This window comes from Mesocricetus auratus, unplaced genomic scaffold, assembly GCF_017639785.1.
Source record: "Mesocricetus auratus isolate SY011 unplaced genomic scaffold, BCM_Maur_2.0 Super-Scaffold_100021, whole genome shotgun sequence".
Classification (NCBI taxonomy): Eukaryota; Metazoa; Chordata; class Mammalia; order Rodentia; family Cricetidae; genus Mesocricetus; species Mesocricetus auratus.
Window position 1 is genome coordinate 6,204,014 of NW_024429202.1, and position 21,765 is coordinate 6,225,778.

At 55.3% G+C, this 21,765-nt stretch overlaps 2 protein-coding genes across 12 annotated transcripts; one reads left to right on the forward strand and one right to left on the reverse strand.

Annotated features, from left to right (window-relative positions):
• Positions 1-6,030: 6,030 nt before the first annotated feature.
• On the reverse strand, positions 6,031-21,016 carry Frs3 (fibroblast growth factor receptor substrate 3). 4 transcript variants are annotated; one of them, XM_021228594.2, is made up of 7 exons: positions 20,910-21,016; positions 13,365-13,508; positions 11,692-11,780; positions 10,754-10,940; positions 8,467-8,628; positions 7,532-7,683; positions 6,032-7,291 (listed from the first exon to the last, which is right to left on the reverse strand). In XM_021228594.2, the coding sequence occupies exons 3-7, from the start codon at positions 11,755-11,757 to the stop codon at positions 6,371-6,373; spliced, it is 1,488 nt and encodes a 495-aa protein (XP_021084253.1). In that variant the 5' UTR covers positions 11,758-11,780; positions 13,365-13,508; positions 20,910-21,016; the 3' UTR covers positions 6,032-6,370. The 4 variants fall into 4 exon arrangements, with proteins under 4 accessions (XP_040585134.1, XP_021084253.1, XP_021084252.1 ...); XM_021228593.2 differs by lacking the exon at positions 20,910-21,016 and adding an exon at positions 15,014-15,087; XM_005072388.4 differs by lacking the exon at positions 20,910-21,016 and adding an exon at positions 14,421-14,571.
• Prickle4 (prickle planar cell polarity protein 4) lies at positions 14,160-21,475 on the forward strand. 8 transcript variants are annotated; one of them, XM_040729205.1, is made up of 10 exons: positions 14,160-14,326; positions 15,562-15,662; positions 15,764-15,942; positions 16,049-16,230; positions 17,377-17,522; positions 18,555-18,662; positions 19,290-19,427; positions 19,707-19,910; positions 20,522-20,726; positions 21,165-21,475. In XM_040729205.1, the coding sequence occupies exons 5-10, from the start codon at positions 17,391-17,393 to the stop codon at positions 21,473-21,475; spliced, it is 1,098 nt and encodes a 365-aa protein (XP_040585139.1). In that variant the 5' UTR covers positions 14,160-14,326; positions 15,562-15,662; positions 15,764-15,942; positions 16,049-16,230; positions 17,377-17,390. The 8 variants fall into 8 exon arrangements, with proteins under 8 accessions (XP_040585139.1, XP_040585135.1, XP_040585136.1 ...); XM_040729201.1 differs by lacking the exon at positions 15,764-15,942; XM_040729202.1 differs by lacking the exons at positions 14,160-14,326; positions 15,764-15,942 and adding an exon at positions 14,610-14,729.
• Positions 21,476-21,765: the final 290 nt, after the last annotated feature.

Sequence of the window (21,765 nt, forward strand, 5' to 3'; positions counted from 1 at the left end):
CATGTTAATTTCTGAGACAGGGTCTCTCACTCAACTGCTCACTGATGCAGTTAAAACATGTGGCCAGCAACCCCAGCGACTCCCCTGTCTCTGCCTCCTTGGTACTGGAATTACAGGTGTGTACTGACACACTGGCTGTTTATGTAATTGCTGGGGATCAAACTGAAGTTTCTCCAGCCAGTATTTTAACCCACTCAGCCATCTCCTCAGTCCCCACGGCCATTTTTTTTTTTTTTTGGTTTTTACAAGACAGGGTTTCTCTGTATTGTTTCGGAGGCTATCGGTCCAGCCCGGCCTCGAACTCACAGAGATCCGCCTGCCTCTGCCTCCCGAGTGCTGGGATTAAAGGCATGCGCCACCACCGCCCGGCCCCACGGCCATTTTTTAACTTCCCTCACAGCACCTTTTCTAGGTGCCAATCATTCCCTGGAATGGTTGAAGAAATGGATTCAGAGTGTTGGGGGGTGTGCCTGAGGCCCCACAGCTATCAGAGACATGAGGACGTCTCCCATAATCCTGTCATAATTCTGTCCTTCTACTGCTTCCTTTCTCCACCTAGACAAAAGCTTCAGGGGAGTTCGAGGCTTCCTTAGGGCTGAGCTCACACAGTCCAGATTTTGTATCCCGGACGTGCAATGTTTACTTGGGAAATCACAGTACTTGTGTACACTGGGCCTCACCCCCATGTATCAATCGCTTGATATGTTCCTAGGCAAAGGGAGACAAGGAGCCTCCAGGAACACCTGGTACCTCCCCACCCCCATTCTGCAGGTCCACACCCTCCAGTCATAGCCTCGGCTGCTCCTAGCGCTGCGGCCGCCCCAGCCTGGGGTGCACAGTCCAGAGCAGACAGCACTTCATCGGTCATTCCTTCCCCGGGAGCTACTCTTTCGTTCTCATCTCTCCCTGCCTCCATCTTTCTGGGACTCTTACCTGGAGGGAGATTGGGACAGACTGAAGGACAGCGGGTGGAAGGAAGCCACAGGTAGAGTCTTCCCCTGTCCCCAAGAGGCCACAGCTCCCTGCTAGTGGACACAACTGAAGAAGGGAGGTCACAGACGTAGGTCACAAGTTCAGTGGGGGTGCCACACCCTGCACTGTCCAAAACCAATGATCATAGTAATAACACCTCACATCTGGCACAGGTGTGATGCCCTTGGTCCCCAGGTCAGGGGCATCCCCGCCAGCAGTGTCCGTCCTGGAGAAATGGGGCCCAGAGAGGTGTCTACCCAAGGAGCAGGACAAGAGACAGAGCAGACTCCAGCACAGGATGAAGCTTCAGGAAGCACTAAGCCAAGGGACGGGGCTACTGAAGCCAAACTCACGTGTCCCAGGCCCGTGGAGACCCGCTTGCCAGCCCCTTTCTGAGTTCCCATAGCTACTGTTTCGTCACCTCCACGCCCACAGCAAGAACTGGTGCTGCTCAAGCCTAGGGCATACTTAGAGGGCCGAGAGGGCTAACAGCTGGCTGCATGGACCATTCAGAGTTTGATTTGCCTAACAACTCCCACCCTGGCTAGGGCTGGGGACAAGGACCATGGCAGGAGTTTATACAGAAAGATGGTTTCAGGCCAGGTCTGACTCCCAGGAGAGAAGTGACACTTACGCCTGGTTGGAGGTAAGCGAAGGCCAGGCCTGGCTGCTGCTTTCTGCCATGGCTCAAGCAAGAGCTCAGAAGGCATGCTGGGAAGAACCAAATGCAGAAGAGAGCATCACTTACCATTTACTGGACACTTGACTACAAGCCAGTTGCTTTGCTAATGCTGGGGGTGGCATTTTCATTTTCTGATTTGACTCGTGCAGTAATTCCTGGAGGAGGGGACTGTTATTATCCCAATGTGACCAACGAAGAAACTGATGCCAAGTGGTCAAATGGTGCCACCGAGTCTCAGGGCTCAGCACCCTTAGCAGAGAGACCTGCCTTAGTCATGGGCAGGCTGCGAGCAGAATTAGTACTGGGTGGAGAGGAGAGAGGACTCCTGGGGTGGTGACCCTGTCCCCGGAAGGGCTTGAGCAGACTGGATAACAGACTGGTGACCATGCCGGGCATGTGCATGCTGGGATTCCAGCTAGTCGTGATGTTATTGTTTTAGCTTCTGGAGACAGGATTTCTCTGTGTAGACCTGTTCTGGAATTTACTCTGTAGCACAGGCTGGTCTCAAATTCAAAAATCTGCCTGCCTCTGCCTCTGGGTGCTGGGATTAAAGGTGTGTGCCGCCACCATCCGGCGGTTAACTCGGTTTTTTAAAGATTTGCTGTTAAACGCCGGGCATTGGTGGCGTACGCCTTTAATTCCAGCACTCGGGAGACAGAGGCAGGCGGATCTCTGTGAGTTTGAGGCCAGCCTGGTCTACAGAGCGAGTTCCAGGACAGCCTCCAAAACAATACAGAGAAACCCTGTCTCGGAAAAAAAAAGTTTTATTGTTATTGTAGTGGTGGCATATGTATTTAATCCTAGCACTAAGGAGGCAGAGGCAGGTGGATCTCTGTGAGTTCAAGGCCAGCATGGTCTACAAAGGGAGTATCAGGACAGGCTCCAAAGCTACAGAGAAACCCTGTCTCTAAAAACAACAGAAAAATGCTTGTATTTATGATCATGTTATATGTATATGTGCCCACAGAGGCGTGGGAGCTGTAGTTACAGGAGGTGTGGGCTGACCGACATGGATGCTGGGAACTCAACTTGGCCTTTCTGCATGAGCAGGGTGTGTTCTTATCTGACAAGCCATTTCCCAGCCCTGTACTGGTTAACTTTGGTTGACAAAGTTTTAAATCACCTGGGAGACAGACCTTTGAGACATCTGAGAGGGAGTTTCTAGGTCAGTTGAGATAGGAAGAACCACCATGCATGTGGGCGGCCCCATTCTATCGCCATACATGTGAACAGCACCACTCCATGGCTGGGGTCCCAGACAGGACGAGGAGGAAGCCAGCTGAACCTCAGCTCCTGATGGGATGTGACAGTCCTGCTGCATGTCTGTCTTCCATTATCTGTTTGTGTCGGAGATTTTTCACACAGCAATGAGACAGGTAACTAATACTCCTGGGCTGGGACATTGCACCCTGCTCACCCTGGCCCAGCTCTTCTCCACCTAGACTGCCAAGGCTTTTCTGGAGGCCTTGTAGAAATGATCATGACCCCGTCACCTTGAGTAGGGTTTCACTTGAAGGTACTTGTTGGAGCACCCTGGACTCAGGATCCTGGAGCCTGACCTGACCTGAGAGGTCCTCCTACCCACAAGAAGGAGAAATCAGGGCAGGCCAGGGCAAGCCTCCCACACACCTGCCTTGGCCCATCCTATAGGCAGAAGGAGCTATCCCTGAGGGTGTCCAAGGGCATAGCGGCAGGGTGGGTCTGTGGGTGTTGGATAGGCTTGGGAGGGGCAGGTCCTGGCCTAGAATTCCAAAGGATTTGCAAGTGGGGGCACTGGAATGTGGTTCTATCGAGAATGGAGTCATTTGGGCAGGGGGAGCGGTTTCCAGTCAGGCCAGGCCTGGCCCAGAGCAGGGGTGGGACAGGACGGGACGGGGGCGGCCACACGACTGGCATCCAGCCCCAGTACAAGCCACTAATTAACTCATAGCCTGAGGTGAATCTCTTCACCTCCCAACCCGTTTCCTCTCCTGGACACGGCGATAACAAAACCTGCCCAGTGAGGCCTGACAGTGATAGATGGTGTCGGCCTCTGTGGAAAGCCGCTCTGTGTATAGATTTGGTGAAGCCTTGTTATTACTCGGGGGTGGGTTTGGGGAGGGCCTCTCCGGTCTGACCTGAAATGTCACTCACGGACAGGATGCTGGATCCTATCCACTCCTGAGGGAAGCCCAGGGGCTGGCAACGCCTGATTCGAAGGAAAAGGGAGGGAGCGCTCAGCCACTAATGTTGGTTAATGAGTTTTGGACAGCATGGCTGACTCTATCTAAGCTCCCAGGCCTGACTTTTGAGGGACAGGTCCCAACCCAGGGGCAGCTGTTATCCTCCTGGGCACTGTGCCTACACCTACCCATCCATCCCTTCCTGTAGGAAGGCTGCCCTCTCACACTCTCCCCGCTCCCTGGGAGAGGAAACTTCCTGTAGTGGATGTGGGTCACAGGCAGAGGGGAAGGGGCAGGCTGAGGGCCCACTGGGCTGTGTCCAATTCCTGGGACCTGTGTCATGGCCTTTCCCACTGAAGCAATGGTGACTTGTTCTGGGGACCCAGGGAGTCAGTTGCCTTTGGAGCCAGGAGAATGAGGATAAGCGTCTCTAAAGGAATGCAACAAATCTGAGGTTGGAGGCCTCAAGAGAGGGGACAACTGTTGATTGTCGTCCCTCATGAACAAACAGCTGGGCTCTCTGGTTTTGAGACAGGATCTCACTATGTATCTTGACTGGGCTGGAATTTGCTATGTAGACCAGGCTTGCCTTAAACTCATCTACCTCCAAAGTGCTGGGACTAAAGTGCGGGCGCCATACTTGAAATCTGTCTACTCTCAAAGTGGAGTCCCATCATCACCTGCTGGCTGCTTGTCACGTTAGCTCCATTTAGCCCAGCAGAGTGGTGGAGCCAGGGACAGAATCTGGTCTCTTGACTCCAGCAGCCTCTGCCGTCAGTGGAACAGGGGTGTAGTTCAGCATTGTATGCATGAAGCCCTGGCTTCCATTCCCTCAAGGGGTACAGGGAGAGAAGCAGAGGAAGGGGGCTGGGCAAGAGACGAGTAGGGGGCGGAGCCAGTCTGTCAGCATGGACCGGTAACTGTGGAAGTATGGCTGTGGTCCCGAGGCTTGATCCTGGCACACCCGTATGTGCTCACTCTGTCCCCTGCAGACCTCCTTGACCTTCCTGTGTGCAGACAAGATGCAAGGCCTCCTGACTGGAGGCCCAAGAATGGGGGGATGTATGCTGGAGGACACAGGGGCAGTACTAAAGCCACCTGCAGTGGCCAGGACACCCTACCACAGTGCTGCAGTGACTGTTCTGCAGACGGTCACGCCCAGTCCAGAGATCAACAGAGCTGCAGAGGGAGAAGGGTCTGTGGCCCGCAGCCCCTGAGGACAGCAGCAGTCTCCTCTGGATCCTGCTGGGTCCCACTTGAGGGGACTCTCTCAATCCTGCTGTGCCCAGTTCTCTGTCTATTCAGGAGTGTAGGTAACACCCACAGTCAGGCAGGCACGCTCAGCCTAATCTCCACACAGAAAAGAGGCCAGATGGTGACAGAGGGAAACCAGTGAGCCAGTCCTGGACTGTTGCCTTGATGAAGGGGGCCACATGCTCATTACGCAGGGTAGGAGTCGGCTCACGAAAGTGCCCAGAGAAAAGGCAAGCAGGCTCTCATCCTCACTTAGGCCACAGAGCTCATCACAGCGGGGAGGCACAAACAGCCTGAGGAAGAAAGGGTCCCTGCCACAAGAGGGCAGCAGGTGGCCTGAGTGATGGGGGCGGCAGGAGATCTGCTGGGCCTGAGGTGAGGTAGAGGCCCTGGGGTGGCCCATCCTGGAGTTGCTCTCCAGGAAAGCCTCACTGACAGGCTGGAAGGCTGGCCAGACATGGTTTTCTTGGGCTATTCCTGAGATTTTAGCAAAATTCTGTGTGAAGGTTCTGGCCTGGGCTCAGCTGTGCTGGGGGCAGCTGAAGAGAAGTGTGGTCTACCTTTGGGTCAACATATTAAGGGGCAGCAGTGGGCCCGGGGCTTGTGGGGGGATGCAGAGGAGTCTTGGAAAGGGCTCTCCTCTCCTGGTCCATTCCAGCCTGTAAGGAGAATGCCATGGGCACCTTTTCTCCAGCTCCTTCTACATCTGGGATCCCTGGAAAGTACAAGTATCAGACAGGGGCTTCTTAGAGAAGAAAAAGAAATGACCACAGACTTGACAACCATCCTGGATTTGCCAGAACGAAGCCACTATCTCCATTAGGCCTCCCTGTTATGCCTATCTGACCCCTACCAGGAAAGACTGCACAAGAAGATAGCACTCACTGAACCAGAATTTAAAAATAATTATATTAATAATAAATATGTTAAGTTACATTTAAAACAATAAATAGAAAAATAAACTGATAAATAAAATCAACAGGTACAAAATGTTTCAAAACTCCAACCAAAAAAAGAAATAAAGAAATAAAGAAAAGAAACATACAAAGACAGACAGCTGACATACTAGACAAACGGACATTAGGGAAGGGTGCAAAATGCAACCTTGGGAACCCTTCACAGTTTACATCATGGCTGCCTCCTCTCCAGCTCACCCTCCCCTCTCCCCAGCTTGGGGGACTCCAGCAATGCAGGGAGACATCTGGTCTACCCCAGAGTCTTTCTGCAAAGCAGCTGTGAGTCCGGGCTGGCGGGTGAGGTGGAGGTCTCCCTGCAGGAGGCAAGGCCGACAGGACCAGCTCTACAGAGGCAGGTCTGTGCTGTTGTGTCTCGTCTTCCTGACAGTGCCATCATCTCGGGGCAGAGCCCTCTGCAGGTTGGACATGGCCACGGTCTTCTTGAGGTCAATCACGGCATAGGAGTCTGAGCTTCGAACAGGGTGTGGGGTGGGCCCAGGAGCTCCAGACACGGAGGGGCTCGGGGACCCCTTGGGACGGTCTGTGCCCCAGCCCTTGAGCTCCACCTGGATGTAGTTGAGCTGCCTTGAGGGCTCAGGGCCTGGCCGGCGGAAATCGAAGTTGAAGACCCTTGGGGAGCCTCGGCGGCGGGTCAGTGGGACAGGGAAGCTGCCGTGGCTACGGGCAGAGGCCCGGGTGCTGGTGGGTTTCTGTAGGGGCGTTTCATCCTCCTCACCATCCGGGAAGCCATTTGAGGATGGTGTAAGCCCATCCCTGGAGTCCCCATCATCCCCGGCCTCCCCGCCCAGGCCCAGCTGCTGGACTTGGCTCTCCCACACAGGGGGGAGAGGGGGCAGGTTCTCATAGTGCAGCAGGGCAGCCCGACGGTGGGCCAGGCCACTCCACCCGGGCTCCTCTGGGCTCAGTCTCCAGCCAGACCCTTGCCGCAGGCTCCCCTGACTGACATTCTCGTAGGTGCATTTGGGCTGGGCTGGACACTCAGAAGGGCCCTCGTTGTTGTTGTGATGGGGAGGGTCGTGCATGCTGGGGCAGAGGGCCTGGCACTTCATCGCCTGTCGACGAGCAGGGGTGGGGCCCAACACAAACTTGACCTGCCCCGGCTGCAAGAAGACCTGTGCATCCCGCTGAGTGGAAACCCGTGTCTGTGCTGGGAAGGGTGCCCTGCCCTCAGGCAGTGGCTGGAGGCAGTGGCGACTCCTGCGGTGGTCGTCTTCACCCGTTGGCGTGTTGACGTAGGTGTGCGACTGCGGGGGGGGGGGGGGGAAGGCGTTAAGGGAAGCAAGTGGGGTCAAGCACTGGGAAGGGGGATGGCAGAGGGACAGAGCAGAAGAGACAGGAGAAGAGCCAGAGTTCTTCTGCAGCCTCCAAACCTCCCAACATGCTGCGCCTTCCAGGGGTAAGAGGGGCCCTACTCAGTTTCTTCCCCTCCCACGACCTTCCCCAGGAACCATCCCCACCTAGAGTGTGGCCCAACATGTGCGCACCTGCTCTTCGGAGCCAATGAGGGTGTGGGTGGATTCTTCCCCAAGCGAGGGGTGTAGTAGACTACTTGTGGAGGGTCGGCGGGGAGCAGAGAACCGTGGACCCTCTCCAGGACAGCCAGGGCAGCCATTGGAGAGGCTGGAGACGGTGTAGCCTGGAGGTGGTGGCCAAGGGCAGGGGTATGGGAACCACCATTTACAATCACATGCACACATCTGTGGGGTGCCTTGCAACTCCTCCAACAGCAAGGCAAGACACTCTGGAGGCCCCTATTGTGACCAACCACACTGAACTGGCAGCCCCTGCAGTCGAACCCTGCCCTGCCTTTGAAGTCATCCTGAGGCTGACCCAGCCTCCTATTCTATTACAGCCTTACTATGACACTGAAGGTACACCTGTCACCCCTGGACTATCATGACCCCATCAAGCTTTGCCAGTGAGCACAAGGGAAACTGCACAACATGGGGGGGCATTTCTAGCCCTTCTGTTCCTTATAGACCAGGGGACACAGGACAATAAACAGCTATGCAGTCTGACTCAGTGACCCAAAAGCACAGACTGTGGGAACCTCTACACAGTCACAGCCAGAGACAGCTGCACCAGCAAGCCTGGAGAGGTGCATACTGTATGTAACCCAGCCCAGCAGACAGAAGGAAGCAAAAAGCTCCAGACTGCTGTTTCTATGGCAACCCAACGTCTTCCTGTCTGCTCCCCAACCATTAGTTGAGCCAAGGCCCAGGACTCTCCAGCTCCAGCTTGAGTCACCCAATTGTCCCTGCCCAGGACTGGTCCATCCTCAGGAATGGTTCTGATGATGGGTGGACATCCAGGGAAGCTGGCTCAACCCAGCTGTCCCGTTTGCTAGCTTGACTTGGGCCTCCCAGACTCACACTCATGAGCATCTACACTAGGGTTCCGGGGGTGGGGGTCTCCTCACCAGCGGGCTGTGGGGGTCCTCGAGGGAGGTCGAGCTCTGGGGCGTGGCTGTTGCGTGTGATGATAACTGATTCCTCCATCACGTTGATGCTGTTACACTGCATGAGGTCCTGCAGCAGGTTGAAGATTTCCTCGGCCCGTGAGCACTTGAAAGCAAAGATCCCTGGAGAAGGCAAGGAAGAGATGAGGCTCCTCCCATCCCTGACTGGCTAGGGAGCATCAGTCAATCAAGAGGAAGTGTCCCTGAACGCCAGTCCCACACTGGTGCCTCTCCTGAGCATCCATTCCAGGGGCATTCCAGAATCCCAGGGCACTGGAGGGGACAGGGATGAGCCGGAAGCACCTGGCCCCCCACACTACCCCTACTATCATCCCAAGACCAGCACTGCAGCCATATCCCCCAGGGTACAGCTGTCTTCATAAGGATGGGGGCCTTCTGGGTGAGGGGAGAAGCCAGAGAGTTGTCCCCACTTTCTGTACCTACCCCTCGTGGTCCCCAGAAAGAAAAGAGTTCCATCCAGCCAACTCTACCCAACAGTCCTCTAAGGACAGCTGTGTCTGGCCTCCTCCCAGATCATTCACAGGCTATTCAGCCTAAAGGCTAGCCAGAAAGCAAAGGCCTACCTCTCTGCAAACAGGTCCCTCCCAGAGCATGGGCTCCGGTACAAAGAGAAAGATGGGCAGGGCTGAAGAGAGGCATGGCAAGGCAGCCCCGCGGCTCCTGAGTACAGCTGCCCTCTAAGCCCTCTACATCAAGTCTGTCCCCAAGGTGGCAGGACTCAGACGAGCACCTGGAATGCAGTGGCTCTGAGATGCCAGCCTGGAGCTCTCAACAGAAAGAACCACAGACTCGGGGAAGCTCTGGGGACACACAACAAAGACAGGTATTACCAGGTATGGCACTATAGACCCAGTTAGTCACCAAGTCCAAGATTAGTCTGAGCTACCCATGAAAACCTGTCTCACAAAATCCGGGGACAGGGTGGAATCTGTGGTAAAATATTTGCCTAGCATGCACAGGCCCTGGGTTTAACCCCAGTACCATTAACTACACAATGATGGATATAATTGAAATATGGACAATGGGTATTGTGTCACTGCTATATTGTTATCCATTAGTCCTAGTAAAAGGTAATTGAAGTTTGTAGAAACAGAATGAGAAAGATGGGGAAGAAAACAGGGCTATTCTGACAGGAAATGTAAAAGCAGGAAGAAGTCCTGTCACCAAGAAGAGATTATGTACCTGCTGTGAGCTCAGCACTGAGGAGGTGAGCTTGGAGACCAGTGAAGGCCACATATAGCAAGACCATCTCAGAGTGGGTAGGGAGGGAGAGGAGGAGGAGGGAGAGGCAGAGGGAGGAGGCGGGGGCTGAGAAAGCCTGGTATCGGGAGAAGCCCTGCACTGGGAACCCAGACAATTCCTCTCAGGAGCCAAGTGCCACACCAGGGGTGAGACTGCCCTGCCTCGTCTCTCCGCTCACATGCCACGTGTTCCTGTACCTGTGAACTACGGGGACGAGAGGCAAGGAGAAAAGGGCCTGCAGCAATGAACCGGGAGACCCATGGTCTGCTGCTGTCTCAGGAGAGACACCGATGGCCTCTGCCTGTCCACCTACAGCACAGATCCAAGGACTCCTGCTGCTGAGCCACACCCTGAACATCACAGGCAAGCCCAGACCTCATGCCCAGGCCTCAACCTCATGGAGCAATCTGCCAGTCCCTGACCTGTGGCTGCAGAGGGCGCACGGGCAGGGGGAGTCCAGTACCTCCCACTTCCCACAGGAGACGGCAGACAAAGGTCGGGCTCTTGAAGATTAATCTGTACATGAGAGACCCAAGCCGCCGCGTCCCCAGATTTCCACCCCAAGCCACTCAGCCCAGAGCAGCCGGTCTTCTCCTGATCTCTCGTCCACTGTGTGTGGAGCCCAGAGTGCACGACATGGTAGCTCAGGTTTCCGTCCTACTGCAAGCGCAGTAGGTCCCCCTTCCCCCCAAACCATGGCAGCAATGGGAAGAGAGGTTTGCCTTTGCTAGGTAGCTCTGACCTGGAGCACTGGCTGCTCCATGGACTGCGCAACAAGTGTTCCCACACAGGCTCCCAGGAAGCATAGCAGGGCTGAAGGGTGGAGGGTACTGGTCTGCGTCCACACAGATCGCAAGTAACAGGCTGTGGGCCCTTTCCCTGCTCTGAGCAACACCACCATGTCTGAGGGTGGGAGGTTAAGTGCCACTCTCCAATTCTATAATAAACTCACGCCCCTGTCCTAGAGGGCAGAGCTGCTACTCACCCTGGCCTGTCTGACAGCGGCGGCCACTCTCAAAGGAGAAGAGGTTGGAGTCGTAGCCATAGCGCCGCAGGCACAGGTAGGGCCAGCGGACAGCTTCCCGCTGCTGCAGGTGCAGTACTAGCTCACTCTGCGTCAGCTCCATCACCCCCGAGCCAAGCTCCACCCCTTCATCATCCACGTTTGTCACCTGCAGGGAGAGTGGACACAGGGTCAGGAGAACCCAGGGCCACCGGAAGGCAGGGCTGTGTAGGGCTGGGGCCAGGATGCGGAGTTGTTCTTGGCTGTACCACAGGTACACTGGCTCTCTCGGGACACAGAGCAGTGCCAGGGCTTCTGATAGTTGTCTGGAGAAATCTCATCTGTGATCCTCAGCTCTGTCATCTGCAGACAGGTCACCTGTTGACCTCCAAGGCCAGGTGGTTAGCTGCCCAATGTTCAAGGACTTTCTGGGGCTCAATATTCAAAGGCCAGGGATGTCAATGAGGAAGGGTTTAACTGCCAATTCAAAGCCTAGAGACTTGCTGACAGGTCCAAGGCTGAACAAATAAATACAGCCAGCCTCCAACCCCTCCACTGAGAGAACTTGCTAACTGCTCCCTCTCCAGTTGGGAAGAGGAAACCCTGGCCCTGACAAACCCCAGTGTGTGGAGAAGGCGCCTCCTACGGGATGTAGGGAGCCAAGGTCCATGAAACGTGTAGTATCTCTTAGGGGCTATGTATGCTCTCTTTAAAACACATTATTCTTGGTGGCAAGGGAGGGAAAAAAAGAACAACCAAAAATAAAAAACAAGAGTTAGGTTCCTCAACACACTCACACTACCTCAGATGTCAAAGAGCAAGCATAAGGCCCCTTAAAGAGTGCAAGCACGGCTGTCATTTCCCTTCCCCAGAGACACTGGTGACCTAAACTCAACAAGAGGGGGAGAGGCTCTGGGTACCTTGAACTTGGTAGGGTGGTTGTGTGGCACACTGTCTCTGTCCAGGCAGCTACAGCAGCTCCCCATGGTGTCAGAGCAGCCTTTCTGCCCTAGGGAAAGACAAGGATGAGCAGGTCACCAGCAACCCTGCCCAGCGGCGCTGAGCAGAACGCTGCACCGTGAACGAGTCCTCTGGACCAGAGGCTGCACAACAGACACACCCTGAGGGGATTCTTTCTCAATCCACAGGCAAACACGCTTGGGATAAACATTAATGCAAGGTAGAATGAGTTAAGGATCCCTGCAGGTGGGGGACGGCAAGCTTCTCAGAAGTTACCAGTCAGCGTGGCCCGGGAAGCACACAGGGCTCTCACCTGTGGAGTGACATGGACAGTCTTGGGCCGCAAAGGCAGCATGGCTATGACCGGGTGTGGGCGGTGTGACTGCCTGACATCCTCATTTGGGTTCAGCAAACAAAGTGTCACTTGGTGTCCCAGATACCATGGCTCCTTCCTGCCTTTCTTTTCCTCAGTTTTCACCTCACCCATTCCACTCCATCCACGTTCTTACTTGCTCTCCTGCCCCACCACAATATCCTCAGGAAATCAGTATTTCTGATGCTCTCCTCAAGTAAACTGTTGCTACACTGTCATCATAAAACACAATGAGCTATGCCCGGTGGTGGTGGCAGTGGCACGTGCCCTTGATCTCAGCACTCAGGAGGCAGAGGCAGGCAGATCTCTGTAAGTTCAAGGACAGCCTGGTCTAGAGTGTGTTCCAGGACAGTCCGAGCTGTTACACAGAGAAAGCTTGTCTTGGGGGAAAAAAAATGAAAACAAGAAACTAAAACAAACAAACAACCCCACACTTTTTTTTTTTTTTTTTTTTTTTGGAGACAGGGTTTCTCTGTATAGCTTTGGAGGTTGTTCTGGAACTCACTCTGTAGACCAGGCTGGCCTCTGCCTCCCGAGTGCTGGGATTAAAGGCGTGCGCCACCAACACCTGGTGAAACAACCCCACACTTAATGACTGAACACTGGAACGCACAGAGCTCTTGTCTCCACTTTCCAAGGGCTGGAGTAAAAGCGCATACTACCAGGTTGGGCTGACACCAGCATGATTTTTGTAAAACACTGATTAGGTATTTCTTCACTGAGGAAAAAAAAGCTGGGACTCAGCATGTAGCTCAGTGGTAGATGCTTCACACGAGGCACCAGACTCAATCGACAGCGCTCTAAAACCACTAACAGAAGGCTGAGTTTTCTTCCCAAAGGCCAAAGCACAGATAAGAAATCTTAGCTGCCTTTCCCCTTCAGGATACTGGTAACTGGATGACATGTCACAACAGACAGGCTTCTGCCTTAATATGGAGAGGAAACCACCTAGACCTTTGTGACCTAAGGGAACAAGAAACACATGGACAGAGCCCAAACAGAGGTTCTGTTGTTGTTTTGGTTTTGTGCTAGAAATGCAACCCAGCACTTCTCAGTAGCTACACAGGGGCCCTGCCACTGAGCTACTAGTCTCAGCCAGTGGTTTTAACAGGTACACTTTGCTGCAAAATTCACGAGGCAGCGGATTATCCTGGAACTTCTGCTGCTGTGGTAGGATCTTGAACAATCCAGAGACCTGTCCCCTACATTCCTCCCAAGTTAAAAAAATCTACAAAAGTGACACCCAGCCACAGTTCTTACCTCACCCAGGCCATTGGGGAGCTGACCATGGGAGGGGCATGGGAAAGAATTCCCACTTTACTCCCCCAGTCCTTGGTGGAGTGGCATGGCAAAGAGTCTGCAGAGACGTCACCTGGATCCCTGTGGGTCACACCTGGGGCTCACCTAGCACAGAAGACAGAGAGCACACATTAATGGAAACCAATCCTCAGCCCCAACTCTTCACGAGACAGGCTTGTTAGTAGTGCATCCCACCTGGAGTTTTTTTATCTAGTCTAGGTCCTAGTGGGTCCCAGGTCCTACCAGAAAGGCCACTGAACACAGTCTCTGGTAAAGGACCACAATTCTCAGTCCTGGAAGCAACTCCGTAGGAGCAGTGGCAGTAAGCTCAGGATGCCCTGCACCTTCAGTTCACAGCCATCGCTGGAGCGCCCTCTGGTACAAGGGCCACTCGGACCATCACCGGACCTTCCTCAGGACAATACTAACCATATGCTAGCCGGGCAAGAGCACCAGCTTGAGACTCTGAAAACCAACATTCTAGAATGTTTTGTTGCTATATCTGGGTGGTGGTGGGGTTGTCATTCTCCCCTCCAGCACCTCTAACTCTGGCCCCCCGCCCCTTTTAAGGAAATATCTGTCAACTGTGGGAGTTCTAGTTGAAGTAACTTCTAGAAGTAGATATTAATAAAGCACCTCCCATTTGGAAGCTGGAGGGACTTTCTGCTCCTAGTGTCAGAAAGGCCGGTTACAAGAGACAAAGTTTCAGATTATCTGAGCCCCTTGTAGATGAATCAACAAACCAGGACTCTGAAGAACATTCTTGAAATCCCTCCTGTTCCAGGAAAACAGTACTTTCCAGTGTCCCGTCCCCACACCAGCTCTGCAAGCCTTGCACAACCCTTAGGTAAAGGCGTCCCACACTCTCGGTCTGGCTAATTCTTTGGAAGGAGGAAGCATGTTGAAGAAGTGTGTGCAGGCAGGTACCGAAACGTCCATGGGGGCTTAAACTATCAACAGGGTGTTGGGAACTGTGAAGCCAAGGGCTGCTGGAGGCGGGATGGGGAGAAACTGTACCTTTTCGACACCCCTCTTTTCTCTGAGATATCAAACGCATTTTTAGGTGATCCATTGAGCGGGGTTACATTGCGTGGGGTGGGGGAGGCTCTGGTCTGTGGTAGTTAGGATTGGGGACAGGCATTAGATGGAAGTTTGCGGTCTGAAAAGGTTTGCGAAGCCCTGGGAGAAGATGGGTGAGGATTTTGGATTCGGGCATGGTGCAAAAAGAATGAAAAGGTTGAGGAATTCCAGGATGGTGACTGCGGGAGCCTTTGGGCCACTGAGGGGAGAACGAGATGTGTCTGGGTATTTCAGGGGCTTGGAGAGGTGAGTGAAGGGGTTCTGCGGGATCCTGGAGACCAGAAGGTGTAACCGGGGAGAGGGTGGGGTCTGGGGAGCGAGAGGCAGAACTGGTTACAGGTTTTCTAGATACCCAGACGGAATGCGGAGGTCGCGGCCGCCCTCCGAGCCTGCATCCCCGCCCCCAGCCCACGGGTCCGCCGCTAGCCGGCCCGCTTGGGGCTTTCTAGCGTAGGAGCGGAGACTGCGGCGCGGCACGACACGGTCTCGGTAAAGCCGCCCGGTCCCCGCCCCGCCGCACCCCGACTCACATCGCCCCGCGGCCCGGGCGGCGCCGGGCCCCGCTCCCGGGTCCCGCTGCAGTAGCCGCCGCCCGCCCGCCCGCCCGCAGCTAAGGCCTCCCCGCCCCGCCCCGCTCCCGCGGGGTCGGAGGTCACCGGCTGCACCAACGAGACGCTGCGGGAGGGCCGACCCGAGCGGGGGCAACCGGCAGGCAGCCTAGAAGGTCCCTTTGGAGGACTTTGCAGTCGGGGGCAGAGAGCATGCGCAGACGCCAGAGGGCGCTCGGGGCCGGAGCCTGGGAATGCATGGGGGCGTGGCCTGTGTTGCGAGGGGCCCGGCGCGGGGTGGGGCGGGGAGCATAGGTGTCAGCAATCTCTCAAGCAGAAGAGGATCACGAAAGACCGCAGAGCGGGTCGGGGACGGAGGCAGGACGGGAGGAGCTGCAGAGGCCCGCAGGGGGGCGGGGCTGAAGCCGGTGGCTCGGCGGGGGAGCGTCGCTAAGTCCGCGGACGCCGGCGCCCACCCCGTCCTGAGACCCACGAGCGCTTTCCTCTGCCCCGGCGGCGGGTCTCTCCAGAACAGCGCGGGCGCTTGCGCTTTGCCACGCGGAGATCCCTGCGGAGAGTTTGAGTCCCCGCTCCTAGACCAGCAGCTAGACAGGCACCCCAAGCGACCTCGGTAAGCACACGCGGACCCGCAATGTCTAGGAAAAGTTTGGGGCTCTGTCGAGAGGCCGCTTAATGAAAACGTACATCCTCCTCCCTTTCCCTCTGGTTCAGGGACACCTTCCCTAGGGCCTCTGGGGCTCATCCTTCCAAGAATAGGTGCTGTTTGGGGAGGTCGAACCCTGAGCTCGGTTGCATCTGGGGCGAGGAGGCGAGGCAGGAACCCGTGTTTGGTCTGTTCTTACCTGAAAGGAGAGAGGAGGGGACGTACGGGAAATCAGCACGTTAGTAAGGTGGGGTCCAATGGTAGCTGGGAGTGAATTAGGTTGCTTTTGAGGTGGGGGATGGGAAGGCTGAAGGGTAGAGGTCTGAATTCCGATTGTTATTTGTGCCACACAGTTCCATGGAAGCTAGAACTAATCAGGAAGAGGGTACCCCAGAAACCACACCCCCTTGTTTCGTGGAGCTGAAACCGTGCTGCTAAGGGTGTGGCTGTCCCCACCCCTGAGTGTGGACAGTCCATCCTGGCCACCTTCCACAGGAAATCTGACCTGAGGGACTAACAGGAATTCCGGAAGCAGGTGGGTGTGGAGTCAGGAAGGGTGGCACTGGATATTTGAAGGGGGGCTGGGGGGACTTGGGAGGCACCCTGATGGTTATAAACAAAAAACTGCAGAACACCCCAAAACCTGATTTACTGTGGGTCCTTCTGAGCCCAGCTGCTGAGGTAGGCTACCTCTTACAGCTTCTGCAGACTTCTAGTTTACCCACTTGTCGATGGTTGGTTGTTCAACCGTGAAACAGTTAGAAGAAACTGCTTCGAGGGATTGTAAGAATGGACTGTATTATGTAAACTTCTAGAGCAGTCACTGACACTGTGGGAACATAAAAGTTTGCTCTGGCTATCAACACCCCACACAGACCAGCCCTCCTTCACCCAGGCTGAATGTACATGAGCCTTGTTCTGTCTGGTTACATTTCTCACTCACTAGCCTGAGACCCCATCAGGAGCAGTTAGTGCCACCCAAAGAAACTGATCCCATTTCAGCCGTGACTAAAGAGACGCACTGGGACCACCTATTAGAATTGCTGCTATAAGGCTGGGTGTGGTGGTGCATGCCTTGGGTCTCTGGCAGGAGGATCCTGCCCCCGTCTCATGCTGCTCTAAGGGCAGGCGGTATAGCCTGGCGGAAGAAAGCTTGCCTGGTTTGTGAGAGGCTGTGGGTTCAGGCAGAGAGAGTGAATGGACACAAAGGAGGAGCCCTGGCGAGGAGCCCTTCAACCAGGCTCCAAAAGGACATGGCTAGAAATGTGCAGCCCCAGAAGGGTGCACTGAGGAACCTTGGCAAGACTGGGGAGGTGAGGAGACCTTCAGCCTCCCCAGAGGCTCATGGGAGAACAAATGGTTCCTTCCCCTGTTGCCTCCTCCTCTACTCCACCCAGCTTTGTAAGACCTGAGAATGTGAATGATACAAACTCAGGGGCTAAAAGATCTGACTCTGCCACTTATCAGCTGTTTGGCCTTGGAGATACATACATATACACATACACATACATCAGTGCTCTCTGAGCCCCAGATGGGCCATCTGTAGGATGGGGACAATGCTACCTAAGTCACCTGGCTGTTGACAAGACTGTGAGGTCACACTTACAAAGCACCTTGCATTGCCTGGCATGCCAGAAAGGCTTACTGAATGAGGCGTTCTTGTGGATTTTTGTTTTTTTAGGAAGACTGTCACCAATGTCAGTTCAGAATTCTGACTGGTCCCTCCAACAGGACAGTCCTATCTTCAGGGAGCCAGATTCACCTGTCAGCTCAGACAGTGACCCAGGCCACCAGCTAGTGGAAGGCTATGAGGACACCTCTGGTCAGGTAGGAGTCACACTCTTTCCGAGACCACCATGCACTCATCCTCTGGCCCTCATCCCCTCCTACCAACCATTTTTCTTTAAAACAAAACCCAAACCTTTATTAGCCAAGTGTGGTGGTGCACACCTTTGTCCCAGCAGCACCCAGGAGGCAGACGCAGGCAGATCTCTGAGAGAACAAAGCCAGCCTGGTCTATATATCGACTATCAAGTTCTAGGCCATCCAGGGCTACAGAGAGACACTCTGTTTCAAAGCAAAATAAAACCCCCAAACTGTTAAGTATTTATTTAATGTGTGCATGTTGTGTGTCACAGCATGTGTGGAGGTCAGAGGACAACCTGTCAGAGTCAGCTCTCTTCTCCGACATGTGGGCCCAGGGACTCAAACTTGGACTTGGCGTTAAGTGCCTTTACCTGCTGAGCCTGCCCACTCTCAACTTCTAGGCAAGCCCTGGAACTTTCAGTCCTCCTACCTCAAGATCCTAGTGGGAGGAATTATAGGGATGCACACCCCCTCTGCTTTGCCTAACTCTTTGTAGACCTGTTCTCTTTTAGGAATTAGGGGCTTGACTTGAAATCCATCCTGTAAACATATAGTACCTGTCCTGGGTCTGTCTTAGCTGTCAGAGGCTTGGCTCCAGGGAGTGAGTGGGTGAATGGGGAGCTTCGAACATATGGAATGGTGTTTGGGGCTCCTTCCAGGCAGACCACAGGTCAGGGGTAGACTTACTGTCCCTTTTTTCCTTTCTTTTTGGCTGAAACAGGTTTCTCTGTGTAGCCCTGGCTGTCCTGGAACTTACTCTGTAGACCAAGCTTTAATAGGAATCCACCCGCCTCTGCCTGACTGCTGGGATTAGAGGCCTGCACCACCACCACCTGGCAGATCTACTGTTCTTGCTCAGTGATGGACAGGCAGGGTTTCCCTCCAAGTGGAGAGGGATGCTTGGGAGTTGCTGTAGATCGAAAGGAAGGTGATGAGGACAAGGGAGAGGAAGGGAAAACCCAGTACCCTTCTTCTCCTCCTATCTCTCCTCAGGCTCCTACAGGCTCAAGTTTGGGCCTACCTTGCCTGGATATCAACCAAGCCTCCAACTGGCCTGGGTTCCGGACTCTCCTGCAGCAGCTTCCTCCACAGGACAGTGATGTGGGTCACCCTTCTGTGCCCCCTCTCTCCTCCTCCACTCCCTCTCCACACCTTGTTACTCACTGTGAAGAAAGAGCATTGGTCTAGAATTCAGGAGGTTTGACTAAGAGGCCTGGTTCTGCCTGCCAGTAGCTGGAGGGAGTCGCTCCCCTTAGCTTGAGTTCCCACACCTAATAACAGGTACAGCAGCACGTGTCCTGCATCTCACAGTGCTTATCAGGCTCAAGAGCAAATGGGAAAATGGACATGAACGGCATTTGAAATCAAGAATGGAATGCACAAATGTAGAAATATGGTTGTTTAGTGTTTATTGAGGCCCCACCATGTGTAGCCTGAAGGCTTACAATTCACTAGGGGAGGCAGGGCAGTCCATGAAGCGGACAAAACCGGTGAAACAACAGCCATGCTATCTGGTGATGGTGCTAAGTGGATGCAGCCCTGAGTGACAGCCATGTCCACGACAGCAGAGAACCCAAGCACGAAATTATCTTTTCTTCCCTCCTTCTCAAGCGCATGTGTTCTCTCCCTCCTACCTCTCTCCGACCCAGCATCTAAGCCTTAGAGAACATTTCAACCCTAGTAGTGGTCTAGCCTGAGGTCTGGATGGATGGGGGCCTGTTTCTGCAGGAGCGCTACTGTCTGGCCCTAGGGGAGGAGGAACTGGCCCAGCTGCGACTCTTCTGTGCCCAGCGAAGGCAGCAATCCCTGGGACAGGGGGTAGCCCGCCTGCTACCTCCCAAGCTTGCAGGGCACACCTGTGAGAAGGTAGGGAGTATGTCTCTCCCTTCTCCACCCCAGAGCCTTCCCCTTCCTGCACCCTCTGCCTGCCCGCTTCTGCAGAAAGGGTTTTGGGGAGCTTAGCGGGAAATGCTTCAGGTTCAGTGGTTTGGTCTGTGTTGGGGACAGGCGGAGGCAGGTTTGGGGAGCTGGCCTCTGTGGAGGTGTGCCTGCAGCACCATCCCAGCAGTCAGATGGGGGCTGTGGTTGAAGAGCCCAGCTAAGCAGGCTCAGGTCCTCACCAGCCCGGCGCCCCTGCTTTGCCAGTGCAAGAAGCTGCTGAGGCCAGGAGAGTACGGAGTGTTTGCGGCCAGGGCTGGGGAGCAGTGCTGCTGGCACAGACTCTGTTTTGCTTGCCAGACCTGTGGTCAGGCCCTGATAAACCTCATCTACTTCTACCACGACGGGCATCTCTACTGTGGCCGCCATCACGCAGAGCTGTTGCGACCTCGATGTCCCGCTTGTGACCAGGTAGAGCAAAGGGGAGACACTAGAGGAATCTTCCCCAGGGCCAGCAGTGTGGGAACAGGGAACGCCCTCCTAGGCTACAGGTTCTTCTAGCAGAAGTGGGGAGAGGGCAGAGAGAACTAGGAAGCAGCCAGGGCCGCTTCGTTGCCTGTGTTCCCTTGAGCTCCGGGCGGCCACGTGGGACCTGCTGCCTTTTTCTGCCCTCTCCCAGTTCAAGCAGAGGTCCTTAAATTAGTTTGGACTCAGAACGTGTCTGGATTCTTGAAATAGATAGTTAACCTCATCACTATGCTAGATGCTCCTTGCTGATCTCGACCATGCTAGAAAGACCCTGACATCAACATGAAAGACAGTACTGCGCCTTGGGCTGGGAGTCGGGGAAGCCCTGGGGTCCAACTTCTGGCTGTGCCACCTGCTACGTGAAGGGAGGATCTGGCCAAAGCCAGTCACCCTCCCTGAATCCAAGAGTAACAAAGTGCTCCAAATCGGAATGCCTGTGGGCATTTTTTCTTTTTAGCGTTAATGGGTATAAGGTGTGGTTACTGGATGGATGAATGAATGAGTGAGTGAATGAATGAACGAACGACTCAATCTTGTTTTCCTCAACCTCTCAGCTGATCTTCTCTCAGCGCTGCACCGAGGCCGAGGGACGGCGCTGGCACGAGAACCACTTCTGCTGCCAAGACTGCGCCGGGCCTCTGGGTGCAGGTCGTTATGCCCTATCCGGGGGTAGCCCCTGCTGCCCCAGCTGCTTCGAGAGCCGCTACCAGAGTGCAGGCTCTAACTCAGAAGGGGCACTGGAAGGGCAAGCGTCCCTTGGTAAAGGAGGGACGGTGCAGATGTGAAGGGGGAGGGGGCGGCGGCTTAGGCTGAGCATAGAAGGGGGGGATCTCCCGGGCCAGAACCCCTCGTCCCATCCCCATGCTGTCCTACCCGCCCCTGCAGCGCCCCGTCCTCCCACCGCAACCCCCAGACGCGAGCATCGGGGCCCGCAGCTCTCACCGCGCGTCCCAGGCCTGCGTGCTCCGAAGGCCTCCTGAACCCACCCGGCGGGGCTGCGGCGCCAGACTCGCTCCCGGGCGGGGGACGCGGTCGCCCACTGGTGGACGGAGGCGGGGGCCCCTGGGGTAGACTCGCGGCAGCGGCGGCGCGCACGGCACAGCCTGGGGCGGGGCGGGAGGCTGCACGCAACCCTGGCCCGCCTCTAGCACAGGGATTTGGGGGGTGGCTCGGGCATTTCTAACCGGTCTGGAACAGGGGAAACAGGACCCGATCCAAGCGTCGGCTGGAACCGTGCCTCCTCGGATGACAAGGACTCGGACTCCTCTACAGTCGCCAGCCCCACCCTGCAAACCCCGGGTCCGGCGTCCAAAGGGCAGGAGCGAGACCGCCCACAGGCGCCCGGAAACCCCAAAGATAACAGCCCCTGCCCCACCTGCTCCTCTTCCTCCGAGTCGGAACCCGAGGGGTTTTTCTTCGGCCAGCGCCTTCCAGGTCCCTGGGAGACCCCCGAAACCCTCCAGGCAGACGACAGAGACATCTCCAGGAAGCACTGCACCATTTGTTAGTAGCGCGGCCCGGAGATGAGCGTGGTGAGACGGGGACTTGTGAAGCGGGCTAACAAGACTGTTCTGCGTGAAGGACCCAGCCTGGAGGCAGTCAGACACGCGGGCAGTCCATCCGCACCGCACGCTCTCTAGCCTGAAGAAAACTTTCTTGGGGACACCCCACCCTGGAGCTTCCTAGGAGAGCTAGCCCCTATCCCCACGGGACGGGCTAGCCCCAGCGTCAGCACCTGGCTTAAACTAACGGCACTGATGCTCCAGGCCTCAGGAGGTGGGGTAGCGAGCAGGGCTCC